At 34.8% G+C, this 16,150-nt stretch overlaps 1 protein-coding gene across 2 annotated transcripts in view; it reads left to right on the top strand.

Moving 5' to 3' along the window:
- LOC141562892 (uncharacterized) overlaps positions 1–5,531 on the top strand; it is a 52,770-nt gene extending 47,239 nt beyond the window's left edge. For both annotated transcript variants that reach the window (XM_074303187.1, XM_074303186.1), the window contains 3 exons: positions 413–503; positions 4,486–4,674; positions 5,171–5,531. In XM_074303187.1, the coding sequence (XP_074159288.1) occupies positions 413–503; positions 4,486–4,674; positions 5,171–5,178 (288 nt within the window). In that variant the 3' untranslated portion in view covers positions 5,179–5,531. The remainder of the gene's footprint in view (positions 1–412; positions 504–4,485; positions 4,675–5,170) is intronic.
- Positions 5,532–16,150: the final 10,619 nt, after the last annotated feature.

The raw sequence follows: 16,150 nt of genomic DNA, 5'->3' as shown, positions 1-16,150 counted from the left end.
GCTTCAAGAATTTAGCTATGTTAGATATCTGTATGGAAAGTGAAAAAGTAAATTCATATTTTGTTTGTGAGACACAAAATATCTGGATATTTCTGAATATCAGAATGATTGATGGAATGTTAAAACTTCTTTTGGATAGTTATGTCCATGTACATACACATAGTCTTTCTGAAACACAGTGTCTTGAACATACTGAAGATTTGATAAATATGTATTAATTGATTAAAGGAGTATGATCATACTCTGAAAGAGTACAGTGAAAGATTCAAAAGGTAGCAGAAAACTAGAGGGAGCAAAGAAGGTTCTAAGAGTCCAACCAAGAATTAATCTAATCCTATTCTTTTATGGACTGAAGTAAGTATGTAAGGGAGTGCATTTCTTTTTTGTTTGTTTTGTTTTGTTTTGTTTACAGAACAAAGAATCACCGGTATTATTGTATGAAAACTATGAAGAAAAACATGAGAAAGTAAAACAGCTACCTATATCTTCAGTGAATCTGCAAGGTATTACACAGCTAATCATAAATTCAATTTAATAAGTATTTACTGAACACCTATTAGCTGTAAGATATTGTGATGAGTATTGGAGACATAAAAACAAAATTAGATATTTCCTATACTCTTTCGTATTTATATGCTACTGAGGGAGGCAGCTGAGCTGTGCTTGAGGGAAATTAAGAATTCTAAAAAGTAAAAATGAGACAGCAGAAAACAAAGTCACCGGGAAGGAAGAGGAAAGGGAGTTAATCATTTGTGGAAAGTCCTTGAGGTGGGAAATATATATAGTATACAATTTGCAGGTTATTTTGATTAGAATGATGAGTACATGAAGGGGATGGCAGGAAATATAACTGAAAAGGGTGATAGGAGAAATTGTGAAGGATTTTAAATACTAGGCAAAAGAATCTATACTTTGTTATAAAGGCAATTGGAAGCCTCTGAAGCATTTTAAATAGCAAAAGGACGTAGTTAGGTCTTGCTTTAGGCATACAAATTTGGCAGCTATAGGAAGGATGAATTGGAAAGAGGAAAAACTGGTAGCTAAAGAGACTAATTCGGGGATTACTAACAATTGTCCTGATTAAACATGATGAGGTTCTCTACTGGGATAGTAGTAGTATAAGTGGAGAGATAGAGGAGAATATGAAAAAGGTTGTAGAGAGAGACTCAAGGCAAAGAAAGTTATTGGATATTGGAGGTCAGGAAGAAGGAAGAATCAAAGGACCAGTCCAAACCTGGGTTACTAGAAGAGTGATGGGCTCTGAAAAGTAAATTTGAGAAGGGATGAGTTGAAAAAATAAGCTCTATTCTGGACATGTTGAATTTGAAATGTTTTCCATGATATCCAGGTTGAAATGTCAAACAGATATGGCTAATATAAAACTAGAGTCTGAGGAAAAGCCTGGGACTAAATATATAGATGTAATATGGTCATCAACATAAAGATAATAATTGGATCCATGAAAAGTATTGAGTACGTAGGAAAGGTTATGGGGAGGAAGAAAAAAATGAAAAGCTAAGGTAATAAAAATTATAAAAGATAAAGGAATACAGGAAAAAAAGAAAGAATAGTGTCACAGAATCCAAGGGAAACGAGTATTTAATAAGAAAGAATTGTACATAGTATCAAAAATTTTAGAGAGCTAAAAAATTAAGATTGAGAAAAGGGTAGTGAATTTACTAGATAAGAGGTCATTAGTAACTATGTATGTAATTAGATCATATTAAAAATTAATTTAATATAAATATAAAAGCTTTTGCAAACTTTTAACGTAGTTAAGAAAGAAATGGTCCTATGACATGTCATCATCCTGATATATTCCTTCTTATTCTGGGTTCTAAGTACTATTGTACATTTGGCTGATACAGTTTTCTAATCTAATAAATAATACAATTTTCTTTCTAATAAAAAGCATTACACTATGAATTCATCTTCTATAGCTCACTGAAAGCATCCTCGGAAAAGCTCCAATAAGAGGCAAGACAATAGGTATTGATGTGGGGAACCCTGAACTGTCTCTACTTTGGGAGGGAGCTGAGGTAAAACACTTGAGAAACACCTTGAAGGAGTCTCCTTAAACCCTTGCCACAGGGAAAGATTTACCCCGCCCCCTTACTTCCCCCATTCCCACTCCACCACCACCACCCCTACCCACACCCAGAATCAGAAAAGTAGTTTCATTCTGTTATCTTGATGGGTCTAGTTGAGTACAGGACCACTCCCACTTAGCAAGAGCTGGAGATCTAGACCTCGACCTCTATTGAGTTGAAAATTGACTCTACCATTCCCAGTAAGCTGTCCCATTCTACTGAAAATCTAGGTCTGGGGGCAGTAATCTCATTCAACTGAAACTTCTATTCGATTGGAAAATTTCAGTCTGATTTCAACTCAAACTGCTCCCAGCCCCTAGCAAAAGTTTCAAATTATAATCTCTCTCTCTCTCTCTCTCTCTCTCTCTCTCTCTCTCTCTCTCTCTCTCTCTCTCTCTCTCTCTCTGTCTCTCTGTCTCTCTCTCTGTCTCTCTCTCTGTCTCTCTGTCTCTGTCTCTCTGTCTCTGTCTCTCTGTGTCTCTCTCTCTGTGTCTCTCTCTGTCTCTCTGTCTCTCTCTCTCTCTGTCTCTCTCTGTCTCTCTCTCTCTCTCTCTCTCTCTCTCTCTCTCTCTCTCTCTCTCTCTCTCTCTCTCTCTCGGCTTAGCTGCCTATGAGGACCCTCTGCCCGCTGAGAAGACATTCTCTTTTCTTTATCTCTCTCATCTATTTCCCTAAGAGGACTACACCCTACTTTACTTCTCTAACGGGATTTCTCTGCTAGGAACTTTTCCTCTCTCTCTCTGCCTGGACTCCTCTGCTAGACTTTTACTTTTTTGTCATGACCTTGCCATGAAAGGAAGTCAGTCTTCCTAGCAAAGACTGGCTTCTCAGTTCCAACAATAAACCTCTTTTTGCCAGTCTAACTTTTAGGGTTTGTAAATTCTTGTATGAAGGACCTCACCAACCAGAAGGGGTCCCCACAACTCTCTGCCTTGCACTGAACCTCATCAGAATGACATGGATCTCATTCTCTGCCTACAAGATTTGGATATTCTCACACAGATGTCTAAATTTTGAAAGTTTTCCATTCCATGTAGCTTAAAGAAAGCAACTATTTGAGATGGTGACAATAATTTTTGATGTTATTCTTAAGTTTTTATGAATCAATACTATTGGGCAATGGCTTGTTCTATGATAGTGGTCCGGTTCTAGTAGATTTTATTGGTTGAGTTTTCCAAGACATTTTGAGGTCACACTTAAGCTATGACATTTGTGGTCTGTTGGTCCATGAAAGACAACAAATTTTTGATGTATAATTCTAGTCATCAGGTCATTCTTACTAGATATTGATCCCATAAGTGCGGAATTTTTCCAGCTTGCTATCATGTTTTGATCTCTATCACTTCTTTGAATTTCCAGCAGATGAGGGATTGTTATTCCTCATTTATTCTGATCTATCTAACCTTTTTTTGGTTCCAGTGCCAAAGAATACTATTTGGTCTGCTATACTACTCTGCCAAACTAATTATCATCATGGTTTCAAATAGGATCAGCCTACAACCCTATGTTGTCCTATTTATTTCTTAGATTCACAGAACTGATCATTTCACTGTGATGTACTAAAGCAATCCATGGAATTCTCAGAACCTAATTTACCAGTATACTTTGCCATTGTTCCTTTTCCCCCATTACATAGATGATGGGAGACCATTATTATTCACACATATATATAGATATAGATATAGATATAGATATATAATATATTAATAAATGAAGGGAATTATTTTATCACCTGACAAGAGAATTTATTTTTCTAAGTATGTTGGAGTTACCAAGTTTCATAATATACACATGTATTTAATATTACATTAATAATACTAAGAAATACACATAAAGTTTCTGTTTGAATTCATACCAGTTATTTACCTTAAAGTATGCTCATTATAAGCTATTGCTATTAAAATTTCTCAGGCTAAGATGCTAGTTGAAGGATTGATTTGGGTTCCAGGCAAAAAAGACCTAAGGAGTTTGATCTGGTGCTGGCAAGGACTTTTTTGTCTTATATGTAATAGCAAACAACTGGAAAAAAGTTAGACATCCAACAATTGGAGAATCATGGGAAATTTTTAATTTTGTCCAGATATATGATTTAAGTGGTGGCAGGAATCCAGGGAGAAAGTGCCCTCCACCAATACCTGCTGAAAACAAAATCAAACACAGGAAAAAATCAAGAAGTTGACATAGAGCAAATGCATTTTTATTTGCCTCTACTATATAAAGTGCTAAGGATTTCTATAGATTTTTATTCTTTATATATTTAATTGTTTCATTCTGTTGATAAGCATTAAGTGCATAATAAAAATGTCATTAGAGCTATGTGTTTACTAACAGGTACATTTCCTATTCACTTTGGGTTGTTTTTTTTAAATTTGTTTTTCTTTTGTTTTTTTTTTAGAAAATACATGGAATCCGCAATGTCAGTTAAATTTAGATCAAGGATCATGCCGTATATATGTTATAAAATGGTACTATGATAAGAAAGCAAATGCTTGTGCTCGGTTTTGGTATGGTGGCTGCAAAGGAAATGCTAATCGCTTTAACAGTGAAGATGAATGTATAAAAGCCTGTGTATTTTCCCACAGAGGTACAGTGCAATAATATATTCAATTGCAAAATAAGAGAATGATACAAAATAAATTAAATTCCCATTGAAATCACAACTGAAAGTTTCTTCAGGAATGATAGCAAATTCACTTTACTTCTTTCCATTTGTCATATTAGGGAAACCTTGTTGAAAATCCTATTTCTCTTTCCCATCATTGCACAGGGAAAGAAAAGGTTTATGTAGAAACATATTAATGGCCCACAAGCATTTTCACTTATATTTAAATATGTTGTAAACTTTGAACGATGACACCAAATTATCAGAGGAAATACCTGATGCTCTGAGCTACTCTGCTTTTTATTTAGTATGATAAAAATTAGGGAATAGCTAGGTTGGGTTAGATTGGGGGAGGAGTAACATTATAGAAAGAATAGGAAAAACCCTTAGAGTGTGTGTGTGTGTGTGTGTGTGTGTGTGTGTGTGTGTGCGTGTGTGTGTTCATATCAGAACCTAAAAGTTTCTTTTTATTTTTCAGAAACCTGAAGTATTGAAGTAGATTCTCCAGGTCTATACTAGGAGAAAAAAAGATGTGTTTTAATTCAAAGAATAAAATATTGTACGTATTCAACTTTTTGTTAAATCACTTGTCATATGATTTTAAATAATACTTTTTATTTATTTCATATCACTTTATAATGACTTTACATTTTAGTCTAATTAACAATAAATATCACTTAGGGATTAATAACATTTATTGAGTGAATAATTTGTCTTTTAAGAGAAAAAGAACAAGATAAATGACTGTTATGATTCAATTTTTTTTTCCTTGAAAGGCTTTGTTTTGTACCTATTGACTAGACATAAAGTTTCTACTGTCTATAATAAAGTTTTTTTTTTTTTATGAATTCCAGTTTTCCTTCAATCTAACAAAAAATTTTACCAATTCCAGATATGTTCAAGAAAGGAAATCAAAATTTTAAAAAACTTGTTAATTTCTTACTGCATTAAACCACAGAATATTGTATTTTGTTATTAAATTCTTGTATATCTGCAATTTATCTTCAAGTACAGATAATTATATAAGAATAAGTTTATAAAAATAAGTTTGATCTTATTGAAAATTTGCTAATGTCTGAGCATGTCTGCTTAATCGTAGTTTTAGTTAAAACAGAAATCAGGTCATAATTCACATTTCTATTGGTATTAAAGTATTTAGAGTGCTTTCTTCATTTAACTATTAAGTAGCACTGCTAGCCACTAGCCTAATCTTATTTACTAAAAGATGGCAGTTAGGAAAATGAATGGATGTCCATCAATTGGAGAATGGTTGGGTAAATTATGGTATATGAATGTTATGGAATATTATTGTTCTGTAAGAAATGACCAACAGGAGGAATACAGAGAGGCTTGGAGAGACTTACATCAACTGATGCTGAGTGAAACAAGTAGAACCAGGAGATCATTATACACTTCAACAACAATACTATATGAGGATGTATTCTGGTGGAAGTGGATATCTTCAACATAGAGAAGATCTAATCCAATTCCAATTGATCAATGATGGACAGAATCAGCTACACCCAGAAAAGGAACACTGGGAAATGAGTGTAAACTGTGAGCATTGTTTTGTTTTGTTTTGTTTTGTTTTTCTTCCCAGATTATTTTTACCTTCCCGAATACAATCCTTTCTTTGCAACAACAACAATAACAAAATTCGGTTCTGCACATATATATTGTACCTAGGATATACTATAACATATTTAATATGTATGGGAATGCCTGCCATCAAGGAGAGGGGGTGGAGGGAAGGAGGGGAAAAACTCAGAACAGAAGGGAGTACAAGGGATATGTTGTAAAAAAAAAAATTTTTTACCTATGCATATGTACTGTCAAAGAAAAGGTTATAATTATAAAAATTAATTTTAAAAAAATAATAAAAAATTTTAAAAAAAAGAAAAAAGAAAGAAAGATGGCAGTTATACACGTCACCTGCTGTAGAGGAAAGCACTATGGAAATTATTACCTTTCTGTGGTTCTTAGAAAATGGACCACATTGTCACCCTTTCTCTGAGGTCATACTCATCTCAGTAATGTAGGGTCAATCAGATAGCTCCAAGCTACTAAAAAAAAAAAAAAAAAAAAAAATCTTCTCCCCACCCCCAGCCCTAGACACAAGATTTTAGCATAATAATATCAGTCACCCATTCAAACATATAGACTGCATGCATATTTTTCCTTTTTGCATCAAACTAATAAAAGAGATAATAGAACATCTATTATACCACTATGTATACACGGCTTCTCCTGGTCCTAGAGGCATCTAGGTAGTCTTGGATAGAATGATAGACCTGGAATGAGGAAGACCTGAGTTCAAAGGGGGTTTCAGATTCTTCCCAGATGAGTATCTCTGGGCATCAATTAACCTCTCTCTGCCTCAATTATTTCATTCCTAAAATGGAGATAATAATAGCATCTACCTCTCAGGGTTGTTGTTTTAAATAAAATAAGATATTATTTGTAAAACACTCTGCAAACCTTTCAGCATTATAAATTCTAGTTATTTTAGACACAAGCGACACTTAATTAGCATATGTGGCACACTCTGATCCTTGGAGTTTAAGGACATTATTCAAGTTGTCTAGATTTCATAACAGATGTTTTCAAAGTGAATATCTGCAAAACCTTTCTAATTTAGAAATTAGCAAACTTTACCAAATGAGACAAGGCTCCATAGAGTAGTTAAAAAGCCTAAATCCAAACCTTACTCTGCTACTTATCAATTACATCACCTTTCATGGTTAGATAATATAGTAGTTGTTGCTCAGGTTGTATCTGATTCTTCATTACCTTATTTAGGATTTTCTTGGCAAAGATACTCACATGGTTTGTCATTTCCTTTTCCAGCTCATTTTACAGACAAGGAAATTGAGGCAAACAGGGTTAAGTTACCTATCCAAGATTACACAGCTAGTGAGTCGCTGAGGCCAAATTCGAATTTAGAAAGATATGTCTTCCTGACTCCAGGCCTGGCACTGCACCACCTAGCTGTCCCTACCAGTATTTACCATATTAGAAAATATTTATTAATTCATATAAAATGATTCTACTACATGTTCACATAAATAACATTTGTTATAAAAAAGACTATATTTTCAAAACAAAAATTTAGTGAAAATGATGTCTTTTACATATCTTTGAAAATCTAACTTATGTCTTTAATGTCTAACAATATGACAGCTGGATTCTCATATTTGCTTTTTAATTCAATCTGTTACAATATGTTGTTTTGGTTGAAGAAAATCTGGCCTCACAGAGATAAGTAGTTGGCAAAGGGAGGCATATTTTAATAGGCAAATAACATCTTAGTATTGTTACGAAAATACTTTTGATATCACAGTACTCCTGAAAGGGTCTCAGGGACCTCCAGGAATCTGACGACCACATTTTCAGAAGCACCGCCTAATGTCATGCTGCTTCTCTCTTCTGCATGAGTGAAGAATATAATGATTATGTCTATCTTTTGGTTTTCTAGTGAGAGTCAATGACTAAGACCTCACTGCATTTTCTTACTTAAAAAAAGAAATTTCATCTCAATGGAAATAATAACAAGTTAAATTTATGTAGAACTTTAAGTTCTGGATAAAAACTCAAGTCTCCTCATTCCAAAAGCACAGTGGGATCTCCTTCAAACTTTATCCCTCTTCCAAGAAGCATTTTCTGTAGGCAAGCCTATTACAAAATGAGAGACATATGGGGAAGATAAGTTCAGTGATATCTCAGGAACATCTGAGATCCATACTCTTATTTCCCCTCCTACTTCTTTCTCACTATATTGTTTAATTATGAAAGCAATAATTTAGTATTACCTGAATTTCCTAAGAAAGTATTGTAATGCCAGAGAAACTGAGGCAAGATAGAGATTGGAGAGTATTTAATAATTTATTTAAAAGGGATTTACTGGGACCAAATGGATCCATGGTTGGTCCCAGGGCTGAATGAGACTATCATCTCCAAGAATCCAGCAAACAATGTGAGTTCTCAATGACATATATATTGTTTGCTGGATTCTTGGAGATGTATATATATACATGGGTCAGACTCAGGGAGTAGGCTGAGGCAGGGGTGGAATCAGGGTGCTGAGAGCGGGAATGGGACTCTGACAGGGTGGGGTGAGCCACCAGAGATGGGGATGACATAATGGGGGGAGGCACCCTGGAGATGAGGAGAGGCATCTTGTTAAGACAGTATATGACCAATTCTGGTGAACATGGCTGTCTTCAACAATGAGATGAACCAAATCAGTTCCAATAGAGCAATAATGAACTGCACCAGCTACACCCAGCAAAAGAACTCTGGGAGATGACTATGGACCACTACATAGAAGTTTCAATCCCTCTATTTTTGTCCACCTACATTTTTTATTTCCTTCACAGGCTAATTGTACACTATTTCAAAGCATGATTCTTTTTATACAGCAAAATAACTGTTTGGACATGTATACATATATTGTATTTAACTTTTACTTTAACATATTTAACATGTATTGGTCAACCTGTCATCTGGGGGAAGGGGTGGAGGGGAAAAGTTGGAGCAAAAGGTTTTGCAATTGTCAATGCTGAAAAATTACCTATGCATATATCTTGTAAATAAAAAGCTATAATAATAATAATAATAATAAAAGATGGTATCTGATATTTTGATAGCTTAGGATAGGGAGAGGCATTCTGATATTCTAAAATATAAATCTTTATCCTTATCAAATATTCTGATTAAGAGGGAGGGGTGGTTTTGCAGGATTGAGCAGAACAATTATAAATTGAGGCAGAACAATTAGGGAAATTGAAGTAGGACAAATTAGGGGAAATGAGTCAAGATAATGAGGGAAACTGAGTCAGGATAATAAAAGAGAACTGTGGCACAACATTCCACACTCTCTTCTGAATATTCAAATCACTTCCAATTGATCAATGATGGACAGAAGCAGCTAAACCCAGAAAAGGAACACTGGGAAATGAGTGTAAGCTGTTTGCACTTTTGTCTTTCTTCCCAGGTTATTTTTGCCTTCTGAATCCAATTCTTCCTGTGCAATAAGAAATTCAGTTCTGCACACATATATTGTATCTAGGATACACATTTTACATGTATGGGACTGCCTGTCATCTAGGGGAGGGGGTAGAGGGAAGGAGGGGAAAATTCGGAACAGAAGTGAGTACAAGGGATAATGTAAAAAATTATCCATGCATATATACTGTCAAAAAATTATAATTATAAAATTAATTTTAAAAAAAGGAAAAAAGAAAAAAAAAACAAAAAGAAGGTATCTGATATTCTGATAGTTTGGGATGGGGAGAAACATTCTGATATTCTAAAACATAAGAACTTTTATCCTTATCAAGTATTCTCATAAAGAATGGGGAGGTTTTGCAGAACTGATAAGCAAGGACTAAGTCAAGATAATTAGGGAAACTGAGTCTGGACAATAAAAGAGAATAGTGGCATAACATTCTAACCCTAAATAAGACTGCAAATGTTCTTCCCTGACTTTCCTTCCATCAAGATCTTCTAGTATTTTAGAATAATATAAAGGAAACCTATATTTTTCTTTTAAAAATATATTTTATCGATTTCATTAAATATTTTCCAATCACATATGTTTAAAATTTTAATTTTTTTAAAATTTTGTTTTCCAGATTCTTTTCTTTCCTCCCACCCTTCCCTAAAGGAAATTATTATTATTATATTAATAAATAATTATTAAATTGGCATCTAGTTTCTTTTTCTCTATTTTCTTTCTACTTCTATAAAAAGTCAATCCATCTCTGCAGAACATGGCTGGTTGATTAGATTTTTCTTAACCCTCAAGGATATGCTTTTCAATATTGGACAGGACCTACCCTGCCAACTAGGAGATCTAACTTCTGTTTAGAGTTTAAAGAAAATCCAATTTGGACAAGTCATTATCCTGGGGAAAGGCACACCTATCTTTGTATACCTCCATTAGAGTTTAGGGTGATCTAGATCATGAAGGAAAAAACTAGAGAGGTCTGGATGTAGATGAATTGATGGATTGCTCTGTCCAGATTTCTGGAAGCTGTTGAGTCTCATGATCAAACCCATTCTTAGCAGGAGGGGCTAAAAAATTTTAGCCCACTTCCTCTTTAAATGTCCACTAATTAGGGTTGATTTTCTTAAAGGAAGAAAAGGGACCTACATGTGCAAAAATGTTTGTGGCAGCCCTTGTTGAGTGGCAAGAAACTGGAAACTGAATGGATGCCCATCAATTGGAGAATGGCTGAATAAATTGTGGTATGTGAATGTTATGGAATGTTATTATTCTATAAGAAATAATCAGCAGGATGATTTCAGAGAAGTCTGGAGAGATTTGCATGAACTGATGGTAAGTAAAATGAGCAGAAGCAGATCATTGTACACGGCAACAGCAACATTATATGATGATCAATTCTGATGAACATGGATCTTTTCAACAATGAGATGATTCAGGCCTGTTCCAATGATCTTGTGATGATGAGAGTCATCTATATATATTCAGAGAGAGAACTATGGGAACTGAGGGTGGATTACAACATTTTACTCTTTTTGTTGTTGTTTGCTTTAATTTTATCTTCTTTCTCATTTTTTGAATCTGATTTTTCTTATGCAGCAAGATAATTGTATAAATATGCATGCCTATTTTGGATTTAACATATAGTTTACCATGTTTAACATATATTGGATTACATGCCATCTAGGGGAGAAGGTAGGAGGAAGGGGAAGGAGAATTGAAACATAAGGTTTTTCAAGGGTCAATGTTGAAAAAATTATCCTTGAATATGTTATGAAAATAAAAAAACTTTAATTAAAAAAGGAGTCTCCACTGGGAAGTTTTTAGTTATTGAGAGAAATCATTGACCACCAATTTATTGATTGCAAGTTAGCCTAATTAATAAATTGGTTACTGGGGGCAATTAGATGGCACAGTGGATAGAGCATCAGCCCTGAAGTCAGGAGAACCTGAATTCAAATATGACCTCAGAAACTTAACACTTCCTATCTGTGTGACCCTGAGCAAGTCACATAACCCCAATTGTCTCAGCAAAATAAATAAATAAATAAAGATAAATTGAGTGCTGATTACTTGGAAATTCTGTCTCTTGGAGTTTTTAATTGATCACATCCCCTATCCCTTGAAAAGACAAATAATATGATATTGATTAAACAGGTGAAATCATGCAAAACATATTTCCATATTAGCCATGATACAAAAAGAAAATACGTGCACAAAAATAAGAAAAATAAAGAAAGTTTTTTAAAAGTATGCTTCAATTTGTACTCAGAATCTGTATCTGGAAGTGAATAGCATTTTTCAACATGGGTTCTTTGGAATTGTTTTGGATGATTGTCTTTTTCAAAGTAGCAAAGTCACAGTTGATCATCTTTACAATATAACTGTTATTGTGTTACTTCTCCTGGTTTGTCTCACTTCACTTTGTATCAGTTCACATAAGTTATCCTAGGAAACCTGGATTTTTCTAATTATTTTATGGAGTTCCCAGATCAGCTCCTTTTGAACAAAGTTTTCATTTCCCTAGAATAAGGAACTTTCTCTCTCATATCATTTTCCTTTGTGTAAAGTTGAAACAACACACCCAGAACTTAGTATTTCTGCTAGCCAACAAGGTTTTATAGTGGGTAAATATGGACTCAATTGAAAAAAACATCCAAAATATAAGCTCTCACAGCCAATTAATAGGCAAAAGGGAATATGACATTGCTACCCCGGAGAAATTGCTAGCCAGTCAGTGTCAGATGAATCTAGTACCATGGCTAGATCTCACCATCTAGAAACTACAGGCTATTGATGTTACCACTCAAGTTCCAATTGTTTCACAGATGAACTCAGTTCAGATCTTCTGATAGATCTTCCTAGAGTTTATTTTTCAGCATGCTGCTTGTGCCCAGGCTGTTAATTTTTTCCTTCTACAATCAAATCTCAAGTACCCTTTTCCTGCGTAGGAACAAAAGTCAGAATCTCCCCCAAGTCTCTCTCATTCTACCCCAAAAGCAGGATAGGAAGAGAAATAAATTGCTGTGAATACACAGTTCAACCAATCAATTAACAAGTATTTATTATTATCTGTGGTGAACAATCTGCTTGGTGCTAGAAATACTAAGACCAAACCAAAACAGTTCCCAACTTCAAGAAGATTACAATGGATCTGGGGAATAAACATGTGCACATAGAAGTCAATACAAATTTTATATAAGGTAATTAGGGAAAATAGTTGGGAGGTAAGGAGAGTATTGGGAAAGGCCTTGTCAATATTTAAAGAAACCTAAGTAATCTAAGAGCTGGAGGTAAGGAGAGACTGACTACATTCCATGCAATGAGAAGGGAAAGGCACAAGTATTAGATATGAATCATTAGATATTAAGAATAATAAGGGGTCGCTTTGACTGGAACACAGTAATATAGAAGGCATGCTGAGGCCCAATTTTCAAAGGTTTTAAATGCTAAACAAAGGAGTTATTATTTTATCCTAAAGGTAACAGGAAGTCAGTGTAGTTTTTTGGGCTGCAGAGTGCCTTGGTCAAATTTGTGCTGTAGGAATATCAATTGTGTGTATGGAGGATGGATTAAAGAGGGGTGAGAAATGTGGGAAAATGCCTGTTAGAAGTTAGTTGTTTCAATAGTCTAGGTGATGAAGACTTGAAACCAGTTGATGATTATATGAGCAGAGAGAAGGGGACACACACAAGAAATGTGGAAGAAATCAAGACTTGGAAGCTGCCTGGGAAATTTGAAAGAGTGAAAAAGTCACAGATGACTCCCTTGTTGCAAACCTTGATGACTTGAAAGTCAGTGGCACCCTCAAAAAAAAAAAAAGAAAGAAAGAAAAAAAAAGAAACAAGGAAGGTAGGATGAAAGATTTTTGTGCATGTGTTTTCTTTTTGTATCATGGCTAAGATGGAAATATGTTTTGCATGATTTCACCTGTATAATCAATATCATATTATTTGTCTTCTCAAGGGATAGGGGATGTGATTTGTACTCTACTGGTTCTCCTCAAACTGAATTTAGTCTGTCTAATGAAATGGTTTACCATGAAGTGACTGCTGTGCATGCTACAGCTTCTTGGAGCCACACACAGGTAAGAATTTACTTCCAAGTGGATGCCAAAGGGGAATGAGCAACCCTGAAAAGTGCTTGATAAACCCTCACAACAAAAGTACTAGGTCCCAATATAGAGGTTTAGAGTTTTAGGAGTCAAGATATAAATGCTGTTCCAGCAAAGGAGACTGAATAAGAGCTTTCTTCTTGTATGTACAAAGGTCTGAGAGTCTTATATTCATTAAACTACATCAATTTTCTTACTATTCCTATGACCTTAAAAGCCCTCTTTCTTCTGAAGTACTTTTCCAAATGTCATTCAAACATCAGTAACCCAGATGTCCCCTCAGTTATTTACTCTTGTTATTAACACATATCATCGTAATTCCTGCTGGGCAAATTAGCTTCAGGCAAATACCCCTAATCCTTGGGTTCATTCTAGATTCTATTGACCTTTAGGGCTAAAGTTATTATTCTTCATTTTTCTTTTCTCTTTCTTTTAGTTTTTCTTTCTTCATTTCTTCAGTTCATCCCAGATCCCAGATAATCAGTCATCAATCATAGGATCCTGGATTTTGAGAGAGATGATCATTTTTCTTTGATATTTGGAAAGTCAGTGGCACCCTCAAAAAAAAAAAAAAAAAAAAAAAAAAAAACAAGGAAATTAGAATGAAGGATGATTTAGACAGGAAAAAATAATGCATTCTGTTGTGAATCTGCTCAATTTCAGGTGCATATTTGATAACTTATTATTGAATCGACCAAGGTTTTTCTCCTTTTCTCCTTCCTCATCTAGAATCTACCTGTGGGGAAATCTTTCTCAAAGATTTACCCAGCCAGGTTGGCTAAGATCTAATCAAAGACAGAAAAAGAAATTCTAAGGCAATGGGTGGAATCCTGATCTTTATACGGGGGAAAAGTGAATTCACCCTATTGTCAGACAGGTGATATAGAAATTTATAAGTCTCTTTGATCAAGCTTTGGGTAATCATTATCACAAACCTCAAGACTCTCATTGTAATATAGCCCACCTCTCAATGTAATATTCATTTTTTCATTAATTGTTAACCAATTAGAGTTGATTGCCATCATCAGGAACATCTACTTTTCCAAGGGCAAAGCCTTTCCCTATCAGGGTCTTTGGCATTTGAGAATGCCATTTATCTCTTTTATTAATAAAATGCTGACATTATCATTAAAAAATTTATTAGCCAGAAACCATGTCTCTAGAACTTTGTAAATATCACAATTTGGACCTGGAAGGGACCTTAGAGGTCACTTAACATAACTCCTTCCTTTTACAGATGAAGAAACTGGCTTAGAGAGTGGTTTAGTGATTTGCCAAATGACTGAGTTGATTTTTGAACCAAGATGCTCTCTTTTACACTGTATCAGGCTGCCTTCAAGCAAGGATTAAACAAGGAAAGGAATAGAAGCCTGCACCATTGAGCCTGGTCATTATCAGACTTTGTGCTCCTGGATCTGAGCCAGATTTTATCCTGATCTCAATCATGGCAGTCCTTGGCCAGTTTAATTTTTTGGCCATCATTACAATGGACTCATAAGAGTGAAGTTTTGAAAAAAAAAATTTTAAATATTAAAAAAAAAAAAAAAAAAAAAAGGAGTGAAGTTTTGGGCAGCATTAGAGCCCTACACCGAAAGATCTTCATGTGTGCTCCTGACTGCCAATTCACTCACTTCTATATCCCAATTATAATCTCTCCTTCCCTCCATTCTATAAAGTCAATCTTGTCTTTATTGAATTTATCTGCACCCCATTTCCAGATAATTTGATAAATGAATCCACACTACAGGTTGCTAATAGGTTGGTTAAGGAACGTGCTGTGGGAAGTACAGGAGTGGATTAAAGGAATGGGAATTAGGTGGGAAGGAGAAAGTGACATTAGCCCAAATGAAAGAGCAACCCTAGCAATGGGAATTTCCAGCACAGAGGCACTCTAATAGAAAGGGATATTTTGGGATTATTGAGGGAGAGGGAAACCAGAGTAAGGCAGAAGAACAAAGCCAGTCAAGAGGCAGGGCGAGAAAGAAAAGAGCTTTTTAAATGTATTGTTTCAAGTTACACCACTCTACGGGAAAAGCTGGCTTTTTGTAAAAGGGAGAGGAGAGGAAGAGGGACAGGTTATTGGGGAGAAAGGAAGGTAAGAGCAGAGGTTTTCCTTAAATCTACAAATCGTTTAGCTCTCTCTTCAAATTCATTGGGGACCTTGGGTGATATTTTAGGGTAAGTAAGACTCCTGCGTACTAAGTAGAAAAGTAAAGAATTAGATATATTCTTAAAAAAAAAAAAAAAAAAAAAAAAAAAGCCTATAACATGGAATTTTGTCTGGTTTGTTCTACACTCAGAATTAAGAGGAGAGGGTGTTACCTCGTGACACCCCATTC

The sequence above is a fragment of the Sminthopsis crassicaudata genome, chromosome 3, assembly GCF_048593235.1.
Source record: "Sminthopsis crassicaudata isolate SCR6 chromosome 3, ASM4859323v1, whole genome shotgun sequence".
Taxonomy (NCBI): Eukaryota; Metazoa; Chordata; class Mammalia; order Dasyuromorphia; family Dasyuridae; genus Sminthopsis; species Sminthopsis crassicaudata.
The sequence above is the reverse complement of the archived record's forward strand: the minus strand, read 5'-3'. Positions and strand labels throughout refer to the sequence as shown.